The 20,701-nt window shown below is 52.2% G+C and overlaps 9 protein-coding genes across 9 annotated transcripts; 5 read left to right on the top strand and 4 right to left on the bottom strand.

The window, feature by feature from the left end:
* Positions 1-557: 557 nt before the first annotated feature.
* Positions 558-1,159, bottom strand: HMPREF1120_06931 (40S ribosomal protein S17; the record flags this gene model as incomplete). Its single annotated transcript, XM_009161142.1, has 3 exons — positions 558-863; positions 930-1,055; positions 1,139-1,159. The coding sequence occupies 3 exons, from the start codon at positions 1,157-1,159 to the stop codon at positions 558-560; spliced, it is 453 nt and encodes a 150-aa protein (XP_009159390.1).
* A 394-nt stretch (positions 1,160-1,553) lies between these two features.
* Positions 1,554-3,131, bottom strand: HMPREF1120_06930 (uncharacterized protein; the record flags this gene model as incomplete). The annotated part of the gene is made up of 1 exon (XM_009161141.1): positions 1,554-3,131. One exon carries the CDS (start codon positions 3,129-3,131, stop codon positions 1,554-1,556), a length of 1,578 nt encoding a protein of 525 aa, XP_009159389.1.
* A 1,408-nt stretch (positions 3,132-4,539) lies between these two features.
* On the bottom strand, positions 4,540-5,544 carry HMPREF1120_06929 (uncharacterized protein; the record flags this gene model as incomplete). Its single annotated transcript, XM_009161140.1, has 2 exons — positions 4,540-5,473; positions 5,525-5,544. 2 exons carry the CDS (start codon positions 5,542-5,544, stop codon positions 4,540-4,542), a joined length of 954 nt encoding a protein of 317 aa, XP_009159388.1.
* A 147-nt stretch (positions 5,545-5,691) lies between these two features.
* Positions 5,692-7,442, top strand: HMPREF1120_06928 (dihydroflavonol-4-reductase). Its single transcript, XM_009161139.1, has one exon. The coding sequence runs from the start codon at positions 6,297-6,299 to the stop codon at positions 7,296-7,298; it is 1,002 nt and encodes a 333-aa protein (XP_009159387.1). The 5' UTR covers positions 5,692-6,296; the 3' UTR covers positions 7,299-7,442.
* A 677-nt stretch (positions 7,443-8,119) lies between these two features.
* On the top strand, positions 8,120-10,142 carry HMPREF1120_06927 (uncharacterized protein; the record flags this gene model as incomplete). Its single annotated transcript, XM_009161138.1, has 4 exons — positions 8,120-8,202; positions 8,345-8,830; positions 8,959-9,443; positions 9,547-10,142. The coding sequence occupies 4 exons, from the start codon at positions 8,120-8,122 to the stop codon at positions 10,140-10,142; spliced, it is 1,650 nt and encodes a 549-aa protein (XP_009159386.1).
* Positions 10,143-10,446: 304 nt separating this feature from the next.
* HMPREF1120_06926 (DNA repair protein RAD50) lies at positions 10,447-12,288 on the top strand (the record flags this gene model as incomplete). The annotated part of the gene is made up of 1 exon (XM_009161137.1): positions 10,447-12,288. The coding sequence occupies one exon, from the start codon at positions 10,447-10,449 to the stop codon at positions 12,286-12,288; it is 1,842 nt and encodes a 613-aa protein (XP_009159385.1).
* Positions 12,289-13,830: 1,542 nt separating this feature from the next.
* On the top strand, positions 13,831-16,406 carry HMPREF1120_06925 (phosphatidylserine decarboxylase). Its single transcript, XM_009161136.1, has 2 exons — positions 13,831-14,942; positions 15,186-16,406. The coding sequence occupies exons 1-2, from the start codon at positions 14,562-14,564 to the stop codon at positions 16,185-16,187; spliced, it is 1,383 nt and encodes a 460-aa protein (XP_009159384.1). The 5' UTR covers positions 13,831-14,561; the 3' UTR covers positions 16,188-16,406.
* A 160-nt stretch (positions 16,407-16,566) lies between these two features.
* Positions 16,567-18,651, top strand: HMPREF1120_06924 (uncharacterized protein). The gene is made up of 3 exons (XM_009161135.1): positions 16,567-17,004; positions 17,126-17,495; positions 17,642-18,651. The coding sequence occupies exons 1-3, from the start codon at positions 16,631-16,633 to the stop codon at positions 18,104-18,106; spliced, it is 1,209 nt and encodes a 402-aa protein (XP_009159383.1). The 5' UTR covers positions 16,567-16,630; the 3' UTR covers positions 18,107-18,651.
* A 652-nt stretch (positions 18,652-19,303) lies between these two features.
* On the bottom strand, positions 19,304-20,533 carry HMPREF1120_06923 (acetyl-CoA acyltransferase; the record flags this gene model as incomplete). Its single annotated transcript, XM_009161134.1, has 1 exon — positions 19,304-20,533. The coding sequence occupies one exon, from the start codon at positions 20,531-20,533 to the stop codon at positions 19,304-19,306; it is 1,230 nt and encodes a 409-aa protein (XP_009159382.1).
* Between the last annotated feature and the right edge of the window lie 168 nt (positions 20,534-20,701).

Here is a 20,701-nt window from a genome sequence, read left to right as displayed (position 1 = left end):
CGGTTGCGTGCTAGGGATCCGCTGATAGTGCTACAACTTGAAGCGTCAAAAGTGCACAATGGCCGAAACTACTAGCACTCGCAAACAGTCAAGATCTACAAAGGGAAAACAAAAGAGGTTTGGCAATCAAGCTTCGTCCCCTTGAGGACTAGGCGACACCTTTGATTGTGGAATTTTGTTTCTTGGCGTGTCTTGCAGGCCAGATGGCTGGACGACCTCGAGTTAACGCCGCAAAGCGACGAATGAACCCTGGCCCCCTCCGACCAGTTTGCTATTTGTTCCGGTAGGCTTTTTTGCTCACCCGTGGACAGCAACATGCTCAAGCGTAAGGTATGTCGTGGACGTAGACAATGGATTCGTCCAGTCCAGTCCAGTCCACCTTTCCAGCAAGTACCCTTTACCAAACACACTCCTTTCTATTGAGTGAGTTGATAAATGGCGCCATTCCACTGCATTCCGCTCCACAATCCACGAAGCTCAGCCTTTTTTTCTCTTCCGTCAAAGACTCCGTTGTGATTCGATGGAAAAGATGCAAGGCACGGGGAGACAGAAGCAGTTTAGTCTCGGCGACCGGGTCTATCGGTGCCAAAGACTCTGCGACCACCTCGGTCCTGAGGAGCCTGCTGGGCAATCGGGATGACATTGACAGGGATGGAATCGAAGCCCATGCTCTTCAGCAGGTCCTTGGTGTCGGCGTCGACATCGAGCTGGCCGCTTTCCGTGTTCTGGGTGAAGTCCAGGGCCGAGATCTCGGGCACGTATTGATCCTTCCGCTCACGCTCCTCTTCCTGCAGCTTGAACGAGATGCCGCGGACGGGGCCACGTTGGATGCGCTTCATCAAGTGGGTGGTGTAGCCGGCGATCTAAACAGCAACAATTAGCCACAGGGTATACCAACAGACATTCGTCGCTCTCTGGGAAGTACACACCTTGTTGCGAAGACGCTTCGAGGCGATGATGGCAATTTCATCGCAGATTCTCTTGTTGGTCTCAAAGTCGAGAGTGAGCTTGGGGTAGTATCGCTCAATGATGACCTTGGCCGACTTCTTGACGGTCTGGTTTGCGACAAGTTAGCTTTCTGTTAAAGACCCCCCGGAGACTCTGGTTGCTCGCTCGGGAGGTCGAGACTACTACTGACCTTCGTGCGAACGCGACCCATCTTGACGGTATGTGCTGCTGGACGAAAAACCGGGTGATCGAGGAGGTGGGAAGTCGAGACGAGGGTTCGTGAAGATGGAAGTGCGCACACCCACGACTTTAGATGTGGTCGTTTAGGGTCAATTTTCCACACGAAGTCTTGGCAAGGGCGCACTGTGCGCCAAGTGATTAGATAATCAACTACAATCACGTGACCATATTTTCTTGACGCCTTCCCTGCCAGTACACGACCATGTTGGAGTAGGTACGCGCTCTCAAGGACAATTTTGGCTGCCCTGTATCCAGACCTACTTGAAATGCCTTGTATTGGATGACAGGAAACAATGTTATAGCAGAAATAGATAAGCAAGTGAGCTGGAATTTGTGCCAATTACTATTCGATACAGATGATACACTTATATCTTCTTCTTCAAAGGATTGGAAGATGCCGCACGAATCATCGCGTCAATCTCTTCGCTGATGTCCTGACTCGGCTCAGGAGCTGGCCTGGAGCTCGAGTAACGACGTCTCGCGGCATTTCTGTCAACACGTGGGAGTTGCCCACTAGTGCGCCTGTTTGTCCCGATGTGGTCGTCCTTAGGTCTCCTCTCCGCGCTATTGACCGGAACGTCGTCCTCTAAATGCCAGGTTGGCAGGAGTCTGGTCTGGATCTCGGCCTTGCCAACTTGCGAAACGGTAGCCGCTGTGGGAGCGACAACCATTTTAGGACCGTCCTTGACAGGTTCCCACTTCCAGTTGTAGTCCGTGAGGGAGGTATGGGTGGGCTGCGGCACGACGAATCCTGCCACACCCACAAATGGCACGTTTCTGTTGTGGGTGGTAGGAATGGATTTGAGGAGTCGCGCCGGCACTGGAGGCCTCGTATCTCTTGGGCCTACCATGATATCATTCTGCGAGAACATCTCCGAACTCATGTAAGACAACCCGGCCGAGGGGTGTGTTCGAGGCGGCCCTGATTCTCGGTAAGGGTCTGCAGATATCGTGTCTCGGCCATAGGACCATGGGTCCGTTGTTTGAGAAGGTGGCCGCGGGCCATCAGCCAAGTCAAAGAATTCGGCAATGAGTGGACCGAATTTGCCTGGTTCTGAACGCAGATGCCGTAGATATGCTGTAACATCCTCTTCGGTGGCCTCTGCCACGTCGGTTGTCGCTGTTCGACCTTCTTCCAGTGCTGCCGCACGCTGTTCTTCTGCTCGCTGTCGGTTCAAGTGCTTCCTGACATATTCCCTGAACTCTGCTCTCTTTTCCCGATTGATCTTCTTCAAGAAATTTTCAAATTCCATTCCGTTCAATCCTGCAAGATACGGTCCAGAGTACCTCCATCGCCTGGTCTCTTGGGCAAAGTGGGATGATGCTGGAATGCTAGAGGCTGGTTGGCTAGGAGGTGTGGCTTCGGATTGTGATGGTGCCGGTTTCGCTTTCGCTATTTCCTGCAGTTTATCTCTCAGATGCTTCGGCAGCTGTGCTATACGCTCAGACTCGCTCATGTGCAACCAGGAAGAAGGAGCGTATTTTTTATCGAGAGCTGGAGCAGGTTGGGCGGCGGTATGATCGACTTCATGATGGAAAACACTTGTTCGAGAACTTGAGCGCTTGTCTTTGGCGGCGGGCAAAGTCAGCCGCAAATTGAGTTCTTGGAATTTCCGCAAAGTCATGACATGGTCAGCAGCAGACTCAAAGTCCGCAATGTGTTCACGAGTATCGATTCCACCTTGTATTCTGACAGTCGGTGTTCCAGTTTTGGTGGTCGTCTCCACGGGCAGCGACCGCTTCAACCCCCAGTCACCCCTCTGTAAGGAACTCTTCGGAGTCTCTAAGGCTGCTCTCAAGGGATAGGGAGTGGTAGCTGTATCCGAAAACGCAATGGGTTCGGATGAGGGTTCAGTAGGCGGCAGAGATACCGGAGGTGGAAGCGCGAACAGCTTCGAGTTGCGCAGCAGGCTCGCCGCCGGCGAAAGGCGCGCAGCGGTCATGGCTGCAAAGTCAGACCAGCTGAGACCAGGCTGGTTGATGACAGCACGCCTTTGAAGCTGGTAGGCAGGATCACCAGAAGAAAGATTCCCTGCTTCGTGAACTACCTGGTGCTGCCGCAGCACTCCCCGACAACATTGAATGCATTGGCAAATCTTTGCCAAGGCTGGATAAACGGCGGAGCATACGCGCCGTGCAGCCGCGCTCGCCGGCATTCGTGACCCGCCGAACAAGGCTGAGCCGAGACACGATGCTTACAAGTATTGAACAATGTAGTTATCAGGAGTCACCTTCCGCACATGTATACATCAGTGATCCGGGCTACAGAATGGAACAAAATACACCGCTGCTCGCTTAGGAACTTTCAACTTGTAAGGATAGCGAGTACCCATATAGGCTGCAGAAAAAATATGGTCGATACCATAGGAGGTAATGGGAGAATCATTACCTCAAGAGGATTCATATTCAGCAATACTCTCAGTTCAATGGCCAACCCAATCTGTAATCGACAAAGTAACTTCCGAGCATTCAGTACGGCACCAGGGCATTCGGGGAGCCCTTTGAGCAGCTAGGTGAGATAAAGCGCTGAGACATTGCCGTCTCTACGACCGGACATCGTGACCCGCGGCTAGCGAAGTGCCAACATGTCCGGTGCGCCGTAACTGGCCCCAGCCCGTCGACTTGGCTTGATGAAGGCGGACGGACCTAGGACGCTTTGGTAGACTCTGTGTGAGACCAAGGATGAGATTCCTGCGGGCATTGCCCTTGGGTTCAAAGGGTAAAACACGCTTGCCCAGGACCGTGAAACACATATGCATTTGGAGATCGTCCAAACACGGACCAAACGCTTGATAGCCAACATCCAGCCACCGGCATCGAAGAAAGGTTGGCTAATGTATTGTCGGTGTCCATCAACCGGAGTCGGGCTTGGGACGAGGGATATTGGCACTCTGAGCTTGGTTTGGACTCATCATACTTCCCAAAGTGGCTCGAATGTCCGGTAACAATACGAGACTGTTGAGCAAGTGGACAGAGGACGATAAGACGACGAACTGCCTGATGTAGAGGTTGGAACCAGTCGAAAAGGAGAACATCTGAGCTATCAGCAGCATAACGTTGTATGCCTGATGTTGATGATATCAGGAGGAGCGGCCGCATTCGCATCGAGCAACACTGTCCCTCTCGGTCAGGGACGTGTTGTTTCGGCGAGTCAAAGAGGTGTGTCTCGTGCCGTGGGTTTGAGACTTGTTCCTCCGAGTGCACCAGAGTCTGTAGCTCATTCTAGACTTGATTGTCTCGGCGCAACCATCAACCAACATCGTTCACTAGGCTTCTTCGACCTTAGCAGGTCATCAGTCGCCACGGCCCCTCAACCAGCGGGAATAGTCAAGGCATCCTTAACGCCCTGCTTCATTTATGTCGTGCATTGGCAGGAATGGAGAAGCCTCTAGTCATGAAATCGCCATTTCTTCTCGTGCTGTCATCTGATTTCTTGGTATACAAGGAACTGATGTTATCATTCTGTTGCCGTCGCTTTTTCCGTGCGGCTTCTTCTTCAAGCACCCGAGCGGTTAAGCTGGCAGTTGCAGCGTTCTTGATTCCTTGTGGGGTGGATGTGCCAGACTGTGGCGTGGAGGACCGAGGAACATCAGCCGGCTTGGGTTTGCTCTCTCCATTGACAGGGTCGTCGTTCCCTTCCGCCCGCGTTCCGCCCTCGGCTTCCACCTTGGTGTCACCATTTGCCTTGCGCTTCTTACCACCGCTGGCTTTCTTCAATGAGTGTGTCAAGCCCAGTGACTTCAAAATATTTATCCGTTCAATCACAAAAGCCTTGTCTTTTTCGGTGCTTGGAAGTATGGGAACAACATCACGTGGATCATAAGCGACTCCGCATTGCACGCATTTGCCGTCGCTCTTCATTTCGTTAATGGCTTCCTGCGAGAAAGCGTGGCCACAGGGAACGAGGTGGACTGCTTTCACACTGGGCCCCAGTTCTTTCTGGGTAATAGGGCAAATCCATCGGGTGCTCTTTGTCTTCTCGTCCTGCTCTTCCTCAAATAACACTTCGACGACATCCTTGAGCGACTTGATACGTCCTTGGATAAATTTCTCGTATTCGTCCTTGTCAACCGAGCTCACTTCGGCCGGTAAGAGAAACTGAATAATGGCATCTTTATTGTACAGGTCTCCGGCATAGTCGGAGACAACGGGTTTCGTCAGTGGTTTGTGAGATACAGGGCATGTGGACCAGCGGTGGGCAAGATGTTCCTTCTGCTTGTCTTTCAACTCGGTCGACGTGGGATTTCGAGCAGCCTCTTTGACCAATTCACGTCGCGTCGGGATGCTGGCAACAATTAGCAAAAGAAAGTGCCTATGAACCGAGACTGCGACTCACCTGCCTCCATCGTTACCCATGATAAGAGGAACTTGATGGAGTAGTTGGAACGTGTATCGTATAGGTTGTGTCGAAGATCGAGGGTGGCAGCCTTATCGCATAGTACACTTCGATGTGGCGCATGAAAGTGGCGGGTGCGATAATAATAATTATGTGAAACTTCCGGCGATGAGGCTTTTTAATGGGCACCAACACCAACGCTCCGACCGTTTACAACATTGTAGATTGCCTATCCCATTTGCGCCTAACCTGCGGCCGTCGCCCGTCCGCGCAATAAAGTGCCGTACAACTACGTCCGTCCTGCTGGCCATCAATGCGGAGATGGTCCGCTTGGTGGCGCATGCTGATGGCCCGAAAATCGCCAGTTAGGGGTCGCGCAGCGTAACTCGGTGAGAGATATCCCCAAATCCACGGCAGTGGATTTGTCAAATCAGCCTAAACATTATCGTATACCGGCTTTAACGGAGTTGAGGCCACAATCGCAGCCAGCATGATTGCAATGGACAATGGCCCAATCCGCGAATGAGCTCAGGGTCCCAGCACGCCACGCAGATAAAGTGACGTGAAGACGCCATATCTCCACGGTATCTAGAAATCTCGACGGAATCATCGCGGGGCTTTCCCGGCCCGTTGGGCCATTGAACTGCTTTACATATATAAGGGGACCAGCCTGAATTGAGCTGCCAACGCAAAATCTAGGGTTCTCATCATCGTCCCAAGCCATATTGTCGCCATCCGTTTTTGATATTACTATTCCACCCGCGCATCAAACATGAGGGTCCTTCTCACAGGTGGTTCTGGCTTTATCGCCGCCCACATCGTGGATGAGCTTGTGAGGCGAGGCCACAGTGTCGTTTTCACCGTCCGGTCGGACGAAAAGGGGCAGAAAATCCTGCAGAATCATTCTGGCACTCCCTCTAGCCAACTCAGCTATGTCATTGTGAAGGATATTTCCGAGGAGGGGGCCTTTGACGAGGCTGTCAAGTCTGATCCGCCCTTTGAGGCTGTCCTGCATACCGCATCGCCATTCCATTTCAATGTTACCGACCCCAAGAAGGATCTGATCGATCCCGCCGTGAACGGCACGACGAGTATCTTGAAAGCTGTCAAGAAGTTCGCTCCGACCGTTAAGAGGATTGTTATCACCTCATCATTTGCTGCAATCCTCAACTTGAACAAACATGAAAAGGTTTACTCAGAAGCCAGTTGGAACCCGATTACTGAAGAAGAAGCCGTGAACAGCCCCACCGACGCGTACCGGGCGAGCAAAACCTTTGCTGAGAAGGCGGCTTGGGAGTTTGTGGAGAAGGAGAAGCCGAACTTTGACATCGCCACGATCAACCCACCTCTGGTGTTTGGTCCTGTCGTTCACTACCTGAACTCGCTTGATGCCATCAATACCTCGAATGCGCGCATCCGAGATATGATTCAGGGAAAATTCAAAGACGGGCTCCCACCATCAGGCGTCTACCTGTGGGTGGACGTACGGGACGTCGCCCTTGCACACGTCAAAGCCATGGAGACACCAGCAGCTGGCGGAAAGCGGTTCTTCGTCACTGCCGGGTACATGACCAACGGCGAGATCGCCCAGATCATCAAAGATAAATTCCCACAGTTTGCGGACAAGCTTCCTGAAAAGTTTGATACCAAATTGCCCGAGGACGTGTACGGCTATGACAACTCGCGCAGCAAGGAGGTGCTGGGACTGGAATATCGAAAGCTGGAGGAGACCATTGTGGACACTGTCAACTCGCTACTTGCTGTTGGCGCATAAAATTTTCATAAATAGAATACAGATCAATAGGGCTAGCACTGGTCATACCAAAGACAACTTTGACCACCAACTCGTCTTATACTCCCTTGATCACCATTGATACCTCGTCAACTGCCAGCAGACTCAACATTTACTGCAACTACCTTCAGAGAAAGGCTGTACTGTGCTAGTATACCACTAGTACAGGCCCCAAGTGAGTCAAACAGTGCGGTAGTACCTGTCGACCAATGGGAGCAATAGTTCGACCGGGAGCCAACATTAGCTCTAACCCAGTTTGGCTCCACTAAATCCAGCGTCTTTCGTGTCCGAGTTCGCTGCAATGGCCACAAACTTCAATCGTTCAAGGAGTGATGGGTGTGATTCCGTGGGCGTTAACTTGGTGTCTAATCCAAGTTACGGTCGCCTCAATCTCATCGTCCTCATCACTTTGTCTCCAGTCAGGACAAGCCCGGAGCAACACGGAAGTGGACGGACCTGCTGTTCCATCCACGCCTTACACTGAACCGGACCCGGAGTTTACATACGGAGCCGGACCATGTCCTTCTCAACTTCGCAAACAATGCCACCTCTCTAATACACGTCCTTGTGGCGCCGCTGCGACATCTTTCTGCATGCTTCAGATTGTAGTATGTCGAGCACAGCTATGACATCGGCTTCTCCTGACACCCCCGGCCTACGACCGCACCGGGCGTGCAGGAATTGTGTCCAAATCAAAGCAAAATGCATTCCACTTGAGGGGTCTCATAACTCGATTTGTCAAAGGTAGGACTCGTTGCTCTCTATGGGCGTAGCTCGGTGTCCCACAATGTTGATTGACAATGATGGTCAATAGATGTCATCGCTTGCGGAAAGAATGCACCACTCCCGCGCCCGTACCTCGGAAACGCACACGAGAGAAGCCCACGTAAGTTTTGAGCACGCTGCAACCCCGACAAGAATTTCCAAATCTGGTGTTCGTACTTGTTCTTTCTTATCGTCCACAACCTCTCCGTTTCTCGAAAAGCTGGTATTGCCAAACTGGTATATACTAATTGATTATGCTTTAGGCGAGTAGCGCAACTTGAAGAGAGACTCAACAGCCTCACGGATCTTCTCGCCAAAGCTGGAGCGTCTAGCGACCTGTTATCATCAACGAGCACTTCATTACCAACACCATCGGTCTCGTCAAGTCATGAAGATAACAACTCAACTGAAGGCAGGCCAGTTTTCCCGAATGCGCCTTCAGCGGAGCCACACAGGAGCATCTTTCAAACCTTGGCACCAATGGCCGAAGAACGGATTTTCAGCGATTTTCGAACCGATATGAGTCAATATTTCCCCTTTGTGGCCATTCCTCCCTCTCAAACAATTGCGGAAATTCGTCGAGCAAAACCTTTCCTTTTCAGAGCTTGTCTGACGGTTGCCTGCCACGGCGATTTACACTTGCAACGGCAAATGGCTCATGAGCTGTCCAAACAGCTGGGGGATTGCATGCTCGTCAGGGGTGACAAATCCCTGGATCTTTTACAAGGGATCCTGATTCTTGTCGCCTGGTAAGTCTATTTTCCATCATCAGCCGTCGGGCAGTCTCTCTGCGAGAACGTGTCCATGAAGGCTCAGGATTTTCGACTCTTGGTCAACTGAGACCCAAAACTGGAGTTCTGGACTAACATAATCGAAGGGGTCAATACTACAATCATCATACTGCGCAGTTGATGAATTTACTGCACCTTGGCTCGGCGCTGATCCTCGATCTTGGATTGAACAAAGCTGCGCAGACCGAAAACTCGTCTGCCACAGGCGGTTTTATTGACATACATCAGCTAATTCATGGAAGAGCGGCTGCAGATGGTGCCCGAACCACGGATGAACGCCGCGCGGTCCTTGGTGTCTACTATCTTACCAGCAGGCTTTCTTCTTGCAATCCCATGCGCTGGACGCCTTACCTTGAAGAATGCTGCAACTTCCTTGCGCGGACAGTGGAGTATCCGACTGATATCGATGCGGTCCACGTTGTCCGGCTACAGCGTATTGTCGAGAGATATTCGCCAGCAACTGGCGCTCTGAGTCTTTGTGGTCAGGTACCCATCCGCTCTTACGTACGTTGCCTTGAGGAAGATTTCGAGGTGTTGCAACGCACCGCTCCGGTGAAAGTGAAAGAAAACAGTAAGTAACAGCTCCGTGTAATGTCGGCTGCGTCGAATGCGCCCAAGAACCGTTCTCTTTCCTTTGGTGCATGGGGCGTGGCGGTGCTAACTGCAGGTCACAGATTTTGTTGAGATGCATAGACAGAGTGTTATGGTTGGCCTCTATGAGCCGGTTCTCACCATGGACTGCGACGAGCCTCTGCAGAGGGCGGAGGCTTTGCATGCCTGTGTGGAACACATTCGACGCGTTCATGAGAGCTTTGCGGCACTTTCACCTAGGAGTCTTCCGTCATTGCCTCTGCTAGCATTGATCGATCTGATATATGCCCATACCATGCTGGCCAAGCTATCTTTCCTGGTTACAGATGGTTGGGATGTACACTACCTGAGGTCGTCTAGCATGAGCTTTTCGACCATGTCGGATCGACTGATTGCTCAAATGCAGTCTGCTGCGCAATTTCAACTCAGTCAAGGTCGTCAATCTAAGGGTGTGGGTGGGTGCTTTTTGCTATACGCTGAACGGACGCGAGGTTTCAAAAATTGGTACGAGAACAGACTCAAGACAGAAGCCGAAGCTCACCTCTCATCCATTTCCGACAATAACGCATCATTCTCCGCATATTACCTCCCTATGGAAGGGTTTTTCGACGGATTCGAGTATCTAATGGGACAGAATTTGCCAGAAGATTGGAACTCAGATCTTCCAGTCTACACCTGAATATTCCCAAACATTCAGGTTGCAGATGATCTCGCAAACCGGAGGAGACATTTTTGCACGATCTAGGATGACAGGTCAATGAAGGATTTTGTCGACGGAGGCCCACGCCATCAGCATCGACCAGACTCCCACCCCAGTCGGCCGTCGCTCACGTGACCGGACCCGGAGTTTACGATATCCCCTCCGTGTCGCTTTGGCTCCGTACGGACAGGAGAACTGGTACATAAACAAAGGGTCTCGCTGCGAATGATGTCTGTGATGCTCTTCAGGCTTCTCAACAGGTTTCCTAACAGCATCTAACAAGATGGAGTCATTTCGACGGAGACTGAAGTTGTCCACCGTGCGCAGGGAGACTATTCCCTCCCCAGTGGAAGCAATGGAATCGAGTCCGCCCACTGCACCCGTCCCTCCCGCGTCGAACCCGGAGTCCATCACGGACAATGCGCCGTCAACAGCAGAGGAACCCGATCAATATCTCAGTCCCAGACCTCTTATGGTCATGATCGCTTCTCTCTTCCTGATCGCTATCATGATAACCCGGGATCTTTCCATTCTCGCAACCGCGATCCCTAGAATCACCGACCACTTCCACACCATTGCCGACATAGGCTGGTACGCTGCGGCCTATATGCTGACCAATTCGGCACTGCAACCCCTGACCGGCAAGGCATACACATACTTCTCCCTCAAATACACATTCCTCTTCTTCGTTGCACTCTTCGAGTTGGGTTCGTTGATATGTGCGGTGGCACAGTCAAGCACAATGCTGGTGGTGGGTCGAGCAGTGGCAGGGATGGGAGGATCTGGTCTCTTAAACGGTGCCACCATCATCCTTGGAGTGGCTGCTCCACCCGACCAGCGCCCAATGTTGATGGGGCTATTGATGTCCATGGCAGGAGTTGGTCAGCTAGCTGGGCCCCTTATTGGCGGTGCGTTGACTCAACATGCCTCCTGGCGCTGGTGCTTCTGGATCAACCTTCCCGTTGGAGGTGTAACTCTGTTGGTCATGCTTTTCATCAAGTTTCCACCATACAAGGCACGAAAAGCGAGCTGGACAATTCGAGACGTCATTCACGACTTCGACATCATTGGGTTCTCTATCTTCGCCCCGGCGTGCGTTATGCTTCTTCTCGCCCTAGAATGGGGCGGAAGTACCTATTCCTGGTCCTCAGCCATCATCCTCGGGCTACTCTGCGGTTGTGCGGGCGCATTTGTTGCATTTTCCATTTGGGAATACTATCACGGGGATGCCGCCATGATTCCTGCATCTCTAGTGGGCAACCGGGTCGTCTACAGCAGCATGATTACTACGTTCTTCCAGTTTGGAAGTTTGATCATCTTCTCGTACTACATGCCGTTGTGGTTCCAAGTGAGCAAGTCTGCGTCGCCGACCATGAGCGGCGTCTACACTCTGCCCACATTCGGCGCTCAAATTACCACCGTCATTATTGCGGGTGCCCTCGTCACGCGGCTGGGCTATCCCATGCCTTTCGCGGTAGTTGGGTCCGCTCTGGCTACTGTTTCTGCTGGCTTGATGAGCACGTTGGACATCCATGCAGGAGCGGGCAAATGGGTCGGATATCAAATCATCAACGGCGTGGGACGCGGGCTCTCTATCCAGCAGCCTATTCAGGCTGTGCAAGCGGTGGTCAAACCTGATATGATAGCCACCGCGACTTCCAACGTCATGTGGGCTCAAACATTCGGCGGGGCCATCTGCATTGGCCTGGCCCAAACAGCATTCCTCAACCTTTTGCGCAGTGCCCTGAAGACCCGCGCTCCTGGCGTTGATGCAAGCAACCTCATTGCCGCGGGGGCAACGGATTTTCTAGGCAAGATCGCCCGCTCAGGCAACCAGGAGCTGTTGAGAGGTGTGCTCCTTGCGTACAACCAAGCCATCGCCCATACATTCTACTTGGCTGCCGGATGTGCGGTGGCCAGTGTCGTATCATGTCTGGGCATCGGCAAAACAAAGCTTGAGTCGAATAAGAACAAGAAGAATGCACCACAGGCCGAAGATGAGGAGAAAGGCCTGCCGGATACGACAGGAAATATTCACAAGCCAGCGAAGAGCGACGAAAAGGAGAAAGCCCCCACTTTGGATGGCTCTGTTGATTCACGCTCGTCGAAGGAGCCGGCTAATTAGGCCTGATAGGCCATGCCGTTGGTCTTGTTTGCGGGGGAGTTATAGTCGTGAAAATTAGAATTACGGCTGCGTGTTGACGAGTCAGTGTGCATGTTTCTTTCAACATGCTTCAAAGGAGAACGGGGTGACTGGTGGATACAGCTCCGTGTTTCTAATCAGGACTGCTTGTGTCACGGGCGGATCTCACCGGGAGGGCAAAAAGGATGTCAGTGTCGGCGTGTTGCAAGGAACTGTCGCGTCTGTTGACATGATCAGAACATACGGGGTTTGGTAACGGAATTGCGAACCGGACTGGGAGCGTCTTAGATAGATGAAGTGGGTATCTTGTCTTTGGGTTTCTTTGCATTGACTAGTAGAGCCATCCGAAGTCACTGCTTGTATTATCCTTATGGGACTGAGCTTGGTCTCGACAACAATCGATCACTGTGCGGCTATTTCCTTCAGTCCGTATAATAGTATATGTTATTATGCTTGGACCTACTCTCTTTCCTCCTTGCTTCCACCCTTCCATATGCGAGTCTCTTCCGCAGCGCCTCCCACCATCCATCTTCTTTTTCTCTTGGGGAAATTAAAACCCTTTAGCCCTGGCTTGCGTTTTCAAACCAAGTGCCAATGAGGGTGGTGTCTAAATGCGGCTGGGTTTCATGGCCCGTGAGTCGGTGCATACTTCTCTGCAGTAGGAGAGGATCTACTTGACAACAGCTGCCGGCCGGTGTGGAGGTTGCAGATGACTGAAGATCCGCGCCACCGCTCCATTGTCACAGCAGTTGGCTACAACATGGTCAGGCCGCAATCCAGTCGGTTTTCCAAGTACAAGACACAATAAAGCGCCGTTCGAGAGGTTCTCAGCCTATACCCATCCTTCTCTTACTGTTGTGTGCTTATGGATCGTCTTTCTGATGGTGTCCGGCCGACTTCCGCCCATGCTACCGTCTGGGAGCCTTCAAATGTTACAATTTGGCTCAGTCACTCCACTTGACCAACGCTTCAAACGTCTCTAGGAGGAGAGGTCATGCATGTGAGTTGCTGCATAGTACGCGTCCTGCATAGCGCCCGACAGACGATCCGGCAGCGACTGTGAACTTCGGATCTGCAGGCTTCTGTGACAGTAGAAACAGAACCAGCAACTCCACTGATTAAAACTGGATAGTCTTGTCTAGAAGACCTGCCTTTGTGCCGTCTCCACGGATACTCCGACCACCTTCTCATTCTGTTGCCCAGAAGGGGAGTCTATGCTATCGGTGAGTCCGAGGTCCAGGTCACTTACTCAAGCTCGCATTCTAGGCGTCCTTTTGTTTGGTGTACGACGTTGCAGCCCGTTATTGGCCTCCTCAAGCATATCCACTAGCTGGTCCGAATTCAAATTGGCAGGTTGATCAGCGTGAGGAGTCATTCGCCTGGCACTGGCACTGCATGCTGAGAATATCCCTGCTTGACGTTGTCGACGATTGTCAAGCGATCAGGGGGTTCCAGCCTTGTGTGTGGAGACACCGACCCACTGCGCGTCCACCAACTGAAGTACAATCTATTTTCTTCTTCCAACGCAGGTCGACTGTTAGCACATGATCAGCCGGGCATCTGGTCTATTCCAAACTCATCCCATGATGGTCCTCAGCTGGGTTCGTATACGACGTCGCGAAGCAACAAGATCTCTGGATCAGGAAGCAGGGCGAACCAAGTCGAAGAAGCAACCATCGAGCAAGGTCAAAGGATCAAACCCCGCATTGGAAAATATGCTGTGTAACAGTCACGATACTCAGCTGGAGTCTGCCCTGTACAGTGCGTTCTAGTGGCTTGCTGCGCAGATGCATGGTGTAGGACAGTCGGTGTGTGCCTCCAATTGGCCAATCGCAACGCCCAACGGCACCACTTCTCTGCCTTTTGAAAAAGTGTCCATGTTGTGGTCACTTCAGCTGAAAGGGATGACATCGCAGCTCATCCTTTCCCAATGCTGACATGCCGTGAACCTTCTACATCAAGAGCCAGAGCTGTGAGACACGACAGCCGCTTCCTGCAGTCACGGCTCGGTTGCATATATGAGCCCTGCACGGTCACACTGGCAGCAAGGAGGAAGGGAGGGCTGGCTGATGCTCAGCAACAATGGCTGACCGCCACAAGGTTTTGATATCAACTCGCACGGGTATAAAGATGTGATCGACCCAGGCCACAGGAGACGGAGGACAAGTTCTTCCACTTCAACTCAACCATCTATACATTGTCTAAGAACTCCATTGCAATCCCAGACCCCAGAGACTATATTTATTGTCCCTACAATGGCTCCAGAATCTCATCGATCACCATACCTCCGTCACCGTCTAGGAGGATGGCTGCCTGCAGACCACGAGCATCTGATCAAATGGGCCAAGAAGATCGTGAAAAAGGCCAGAGACAACCCACAGCCGTTGAACCCTACTCTTCAGCAATTCCATGATTTCATCGAGGGCGATCCGACGGTGCGGCAGCTGTTCACTCTCATGTTCGAACAGGTTCCGGCCGTGCCGCCGTACAACCAGGACCCGACCGGCAAGCCGGAGATCCGCAGCTACGACGAGATGCTGCAGGTCTTCAATACCTTGATGACCATGGGTCCACACTGGATCTATAACACAGATGGCCAAAAAGGCTTGGTTGGGTTTCCATTCAACGCTGTCTTGGTAAGCTTCTCTTATATTCCATATGCCCCGGAGAGTAAAGGGTGTAGGAGGTTGTCGTTGAGATGCACATCTGTCTGTCGATTAAATCAACGCATTTGTGTACTATAATCATTACAGACGAGAGTGGGCAACTGCTGTGCAAAACTGGGCGACGCCATCAATGCACCCTTGCTTTCGTTGTCACTGAAAATATCCCGCTCTCACTCATCCCTACATAATGGAGTGACTAACGTAAATACATAGGACTGGCCGATGGGAACTGCAGCAGGATATTCGGCATTCCTGCGTCAGGACGTCAACTTCCAGTTCCGCAACATGCTTACCAAATGGAGCGAGTACCTTGCCTCGCCCGACTCAGTTTCGGTGCTCAGTACCGATCCGGATGGCTGGTTCAGTGAGGAAGCACTGAAGGTCATGGGCCAGGTCGCCAGCGAGGCGGATCCCAATCACCCGGTCACATTCGCACAGGCTTTTGAATGTGATCCGTCGAAGCCGGCGTATGGCTACCTATCCTGGGATGACTTTTTCACCAGAAAATTCAAGCCAGAAATCCGCCCGATCGCGTACCCTAATGTTGACATAGTTATCGGCAACGCGTGCGAATCGACTCCATACCGTATCTCCCACAATGTCAAGGAACTGGACCAATTCTGGATCAAGGACCAGCCATATAGTCTGCGGGACATGCTCGGCGGAGACGATTACACGGACCAGTTCGTGGGCGGTACAGTCTATCAAGCCTTCCTGTCCGCCACGAGCTATCACCGATGGCATGCGCCCGTCTCAGGCAAGGTGGCCAAGGTCGTGCATATCCCTGGAACATACTATGCGGAGAACTATTGGGAGGGCTTCGCCAATCCCAACGTCAGCATTGGGCCCGACCCATCCGCACCCAACAATTCACAGGGATATATCTGTGAGGTGGCCACTCGAGCCCTCATCTTCTTCGAGACCGACGACGCGGACATCGGCATGGTCGGCTTCGTGGCTGTCGGAATGGCCGAAGTCAGCAGCTGCGAGGTCACTGTCAAAGAGGGCCAGAAGGTTACAAGAGGCGACGATATTGGAATGTTCCACTTCGGGGGTAGCACCCACTGTCTCATTTTCCGTCCTGGCACAGACATCCAGTTTACCCCAAGCGAGCCATTCCAGGACACTAATGTGCCTGTCTGCTCAGCTCTGGGCGTGGTTGTCAAGCCTGATCAGAAGAATAATGATCTGCAAAGCATCCTTCAAGGGTTGTGAAGGATTGGCGGGCCAGCCTTTTACGCCGCCGCGGGCCTGGGACAAACAAGGCAGTCAAAGGTCGCCTCTGTACCCAGGAACTGCATGAGGAGAAAAGATGAAAACAGGACAGAGCACGTAGTCTTCATCCGGCGCGATGCCACTCATTGAACCTACCTTAGCTTATTATGAAGTGATGCCACAAAAACATGATTGTGAATCTCAAGCCCAGTCCAACCACTGGCAGTTCAAGTTCAGTCTTGCGAGAAGAATTGCTGCTAGTGCAGTGGATAATGTACTCGGCCGTATTTGCACAACTGGCAGAACCATGCTTCGCCGTAATTTATTCTCTTGGCGCGGCGGAGGGAATTCGAGCTCCGGAATTGAACTGAACGTGAAGACGAATTTCAATTGAGAGACTGGTTCAGCAACTCTTGATCAACGCTCGTGTTCTCCTTGCAGCCATGGCCTCGTCCCACCGTGTCTCTCGGTCCTTATGCGACAATCTGTCCAAGTCTTCCACGCCGCGATACATCTGCAGGACATGCAGGACCCAAGGCATCGCACCCAATGCGCAACAAACCCGTCGACTCTCCTCCGACACGATCTCCAGACAACAAACGGTACCAGCAACACGCAAGGCATGGCTCGTAAGGTCTAGACTACAGTCTGGATCTCCGGCCTCATTCTCTACCCGGGCAGCTTCATTGGCGGAGTCCCGGGTAACGGACGAAGACCCGGAATATAAAGAAGCATACACTTGGGACGGGCTCGAACATATCGGCCACCAGGGCCACTGGAGAGATCTTCCTCCCCGACCAGAAGACGAATTTGAGCCGTAAGCAAAGTTCCTGGCCCTAGCACTACCCCCTCTCACAAGTTTGTTTGCGCACCTGTTACGGCTACGGACGAGAGTCAAAGACATCCAGAGACACTGACCGTTCTTTTCGTTTATTTAGGTGGCTTGTTCCCTCCGCGACTCCTACTCTTGATCGAAACGAATTTCTAGGATATATATACGTCGCATTGATCGAGAAGCTGCCGTATAAGGGGCAGAACCCGGCCTTACAACAGACGGCGACGGAGCGGACTCTAGATGAAGGCTCAGCCATCGACGTGTCGTCGTTACAAATCAAACTTACTACCTCGGGCGCATTTTCTCACCTCGAGGATAAGGCTGAGAAAGGACCTGAAGAGACTTCCACTTCCGACAATGTCACGTCCGAAGCAACACAGGGGGGGACCAAGGCGTTTGAGATCTCAGTGGCCGCAATGGAGGAGCAGTTGGCCGGGGCGAAATTCGATTTCTCCAGCCCATTGACTTTCGAGGTGAGTTTAGTTCATCCCCTTTCATTTATGACATGAAGCTATAAGAAACGCCGTACGGCGGTACTATATGACAACTGCATTTTTTTTTTCTTTTTTGCCTCTTCGCACGTTTGTGCTGTGCTGACCCATTCCGATTTCGCCTCCAGATCCTCAAACGCTTCTCGCAGCTCTCAGGCTTCCGCGTGCCCGACCCAACCCTCAACGCCGTTCTGCGCGGGAACAAGACGGCTTTGGACTTCGTCGAGCTCCTAACTCAGACATCCAAACCGAAACCCAAAACCGTGTCCGAAGCCTTAATCGCAAAGCAAAGACAAGCTCTGCTCGGCCTAGATGGCCAAGCGTCTACTCCCACAGCGATCGATGCGGCCAAAGAGGCCTCGGCGGCAAGAAAAAACAACAAGAACAGCAAGTCTCAAGTATCGCAGCCGCTCGGTCCGAATGTCATGGTCCTCTCGCGTCGCGAGACCGCTGTTGACAAAGAGAAGGAACTTGGCCGATGGAAGGTTATTGAGCGAGAACTCCGGGCTCGAGGGCTGCCTGTCTTGGGACATAAGGTGCTTGCGCCGCAGGGCGAGGAGTGGAACCAGGCTGCGAAACAGACGACGGCATGAGGTATTCAATGGTCGGTTCGGCAATATCTTCGGTTTTCAGCTCGGCCATTGCACTCACTCGATTTGTCTTGGGTCCGCGGAATGTTACGACTCTTGCGGGTTTACAGTTTGGTAATCATCCATGAGAGTCTGACTGTGGTATATACATACTGTACCATGCAGGGTTTCTGCTCTGTGACCACCTGGATGCCTGGTGCGCTGAGGCGAGGAGACGCTTGGTCGCCAGTCGCTGCCAGTGATGCTCATGATTTGCTACATGAGCATTGAAAGTCATCATCTGCTCACTGAGTCGCCGGATCCGTTCGGGGGCGTTGAACCAGCAAAAACTTTGTCTACGGGTTGTTGCCGATGCCCGTCTCTTTCCAAATCTGTTTTTGTGGCCATTATTGATGTTAAGTTATGGCCAGAGACAAATTGTCTAGAGCAGGAAGCTCGAAATTACGGAGGGTGTCCAATGTACAAATATACAATATAACTTGAACACAAGATATATTATAAAATATTCCACCGCTAATGCAATGACACTACCAATGTGGCCCAGAGCACATCACAGGAACGATCGCTTTTGACATGTTCACTTTGACAGACCGGACAGTCTCACCGGCGCTTTTCGTGCTATATATATAGAATACAAAACCTGCTCAAATTGGGATAAAAGGGAACCACATCACTGCATAGAAGTGAGACGGAGACTGTGTGTTGTGTGTATAAAGGTAGAAGATTGCTCGGATCCAGGTGGAAAGTATCGGCCCGCCGTTGTAGCTTGCATGAGGTTCAAGCTCTTGCGGTGGACTACCCACTGGCACCGGCATCGCAACTGTACCTTTTGGTCCCTGGTTCCTGATGCATGCCACTGATGAATGACCACAGTTGGGATCTGGGAACACTGGCAGTCTGTCCGACCGTGCCAGAGCCATCGTCTTTCCATCCATTGGCAACTTGAAGGCCGAGACAGAAACAGAGAAATGGACATCGATAAGGTATCCGGTTTTGTGATGAGCGGAACCGGGTTCATGACGCCGGGACAGCAGGTTCGGTTCGGGCATGTAAAGCGTAAGAAGTCCGCCTCGCTTCGTGCCGAGGGGACGTGCTTCAAATACTGCTGTCCATTCTTCCGGGTCAGGCTCAGCAAAAACGGAAAGGGGAGGGACCGGCTTCCTCCTGGGGGCCCACCCGAGAAGCTCAATTCTTATTCCTCTATTCCCTCACAAACAAGCCAGCCATACCCATCCCAGTACCAATGCACATACTAACAACACCGACTTGGCCCTCCTGCAACTGGGGCATCAGAGTAGCCAACTGTCTCGTGCCAGTCATACCGAGAGGATGACCGAGGGCAATTGCGCCTCCGCGCGGGTTGACTTTCTCAACATCCAGCCCCAGTTTCCGAATACAATAAAGAGCTTGACTTGCAAAGGCCTCGTTGATTTCCCAGACATTAACATCATCCGTTTTGAGTCCGGTATAATCCAACAACTTAGGAATAGCAATAGCAGGACCAATACCCATTTCATCTGGCCGACATCCAGCAACTTGCGTGCCTGCCCACTTTCCAATAATGGATTTCGACAATCCCAGTTCATTAGCAGTTGAGCGACGCATGAGCAAAGTCGCAGCGGCCCCATCAGAGATCTGAGACGAATTACCCGCCGTTGACGAACCGTCCTTTGAAAAAGCCGGTTTCAACTTGGCCATCTTCTCCAAACTGGCATCATGTCTGATCCCATCGTCCTTATCGACCACGACTTCATTCGGCGCAACATCCGGCTGTTCAGGGACATATTGCCTGACTTTGACGGGGACGATTTCGGAATCGAACAGACCACTCTTTTGAGCCTTGGACGCTCTCTTGTGAGATTCGGCGGCAAAAGCATCCTGGTCTTCTCGATTCACTCCGTACCGTTTGGCCACGTTTTCGCTCGTCAGGCCCATGGGCATAATGCAATCGCGGGCGTTTTCCACAGGACTGTTTTTTAGTTCGTCCCACAGTGCAGTCGGGATCGCTTTGCTGCCGTAGTTCTTAGTCATGCTCTCCATGCCTGCGCCGATGCCGACGTTGATTTGGCCCACAGAAATCATGTTGGCGATGCTGGTTACAGCTGCCAACCCGGAACTGCAGGCCCGGTTGATCGTGTGCAGGGCCGTCCGCTCGTGGAATCCGGCGTGTAATTGGGCCATGCGCGCGGCTTTCGAGCCCCCTAGCTCCGCTAATACTACGCCCACGGCCACATCGTCGATCTTTGCAGGGTCTAGGTTCGGGTTGGCGGCGAGTGTGGCTTTTAGGATGTGCGATAGGAGTTCGTGGTCGTAGGCGTCGCGGAACCCGCCTTTTACGGCTCGTGTGACTGGTGTTCGGAGGGAGGAGAGGAGAACAACGTCGCTGGGTTGCTTGGTGAGGATCTGCTTGAGGCCTTTTGCTTGCGCCATCTTGGGGGGATAGAGTCTGGGACAGGACAGATCAGAGTATACTGTGACTGCGCCTTTAGGGAGGAGCGATGTAAGAGGATCTGGAGAAGCGCTTGAGCAGAGGTAGGTACTGTAAACAATGTTATACGCTGTTCATAGGCATGAGATTGTTTAGAGGCAAAGCAGAGA

The sequence above is a fragment of the Exophiala dermatitidis genome, assembly GCF_000230625.1.
Source record: "Exophiala dermatitidis NIH/UT8656 unplaced genomic scaffold supercont1.6, whole genome shotgun sequence".
In the NCBI taxonomy this organism is placed as follows: Eukaryota; Fungi; Ascomycota; class Eurotiomycetes; order Chaetothyriales; family Herpotrichiellaceae; genus Exophiala; species Exophiala dermatitidis.
This window is presented reverse-complemented; position numbering and strand designations above follow the sequence as displayed.

Bases quoted from the DNA above. Each gene is read 5' to 3' on its own strand.
- HMPREF1120_06928 (XM_009161139.1), top strand. From the start codon at position 6,297: ATGAGGGTCCTTCTCACAGGTGGTTCTGGCTTTATCGCCGCCCACATC.
- HMPREF1120_06924 (XM_009161135.1), top strand. From the start codon at position 16,631: ATGGCCTCGTCCCACCGTGTCTCTCGGTCCTTATGCGACAATCTGTCC. The intron at 17,005-17,125 runs GTAAGCAAAGTT...TCGTTTATTTAG, and splicing joins CCAGAAGACGAATTTGAGCC to GTGGCTTGTTCCCTCCGCGA. The intron at 17,496-17,641 runs GTGAGTTTAGTT...TTTCGCCTCCAG, and splicing joins CCAGCCCATTGACTTTCGAG to ATCCTCAAACGCTTCTCGCA.
- HMPREF1120_06925 (XM_009161136.1), top strand. From the start codon at position 14,562: ATGGCTCCAGAATCTCATCGATCACCATACCTCCGTCACCGTCTAGGA. The intron at 14,943-15,185 runs GTAAGCTTCTCT...GTAAATACATAG, and splicing joins TTCCATTCAACGCTGTCTTG to GACTGGCCGATGGGAACTGC.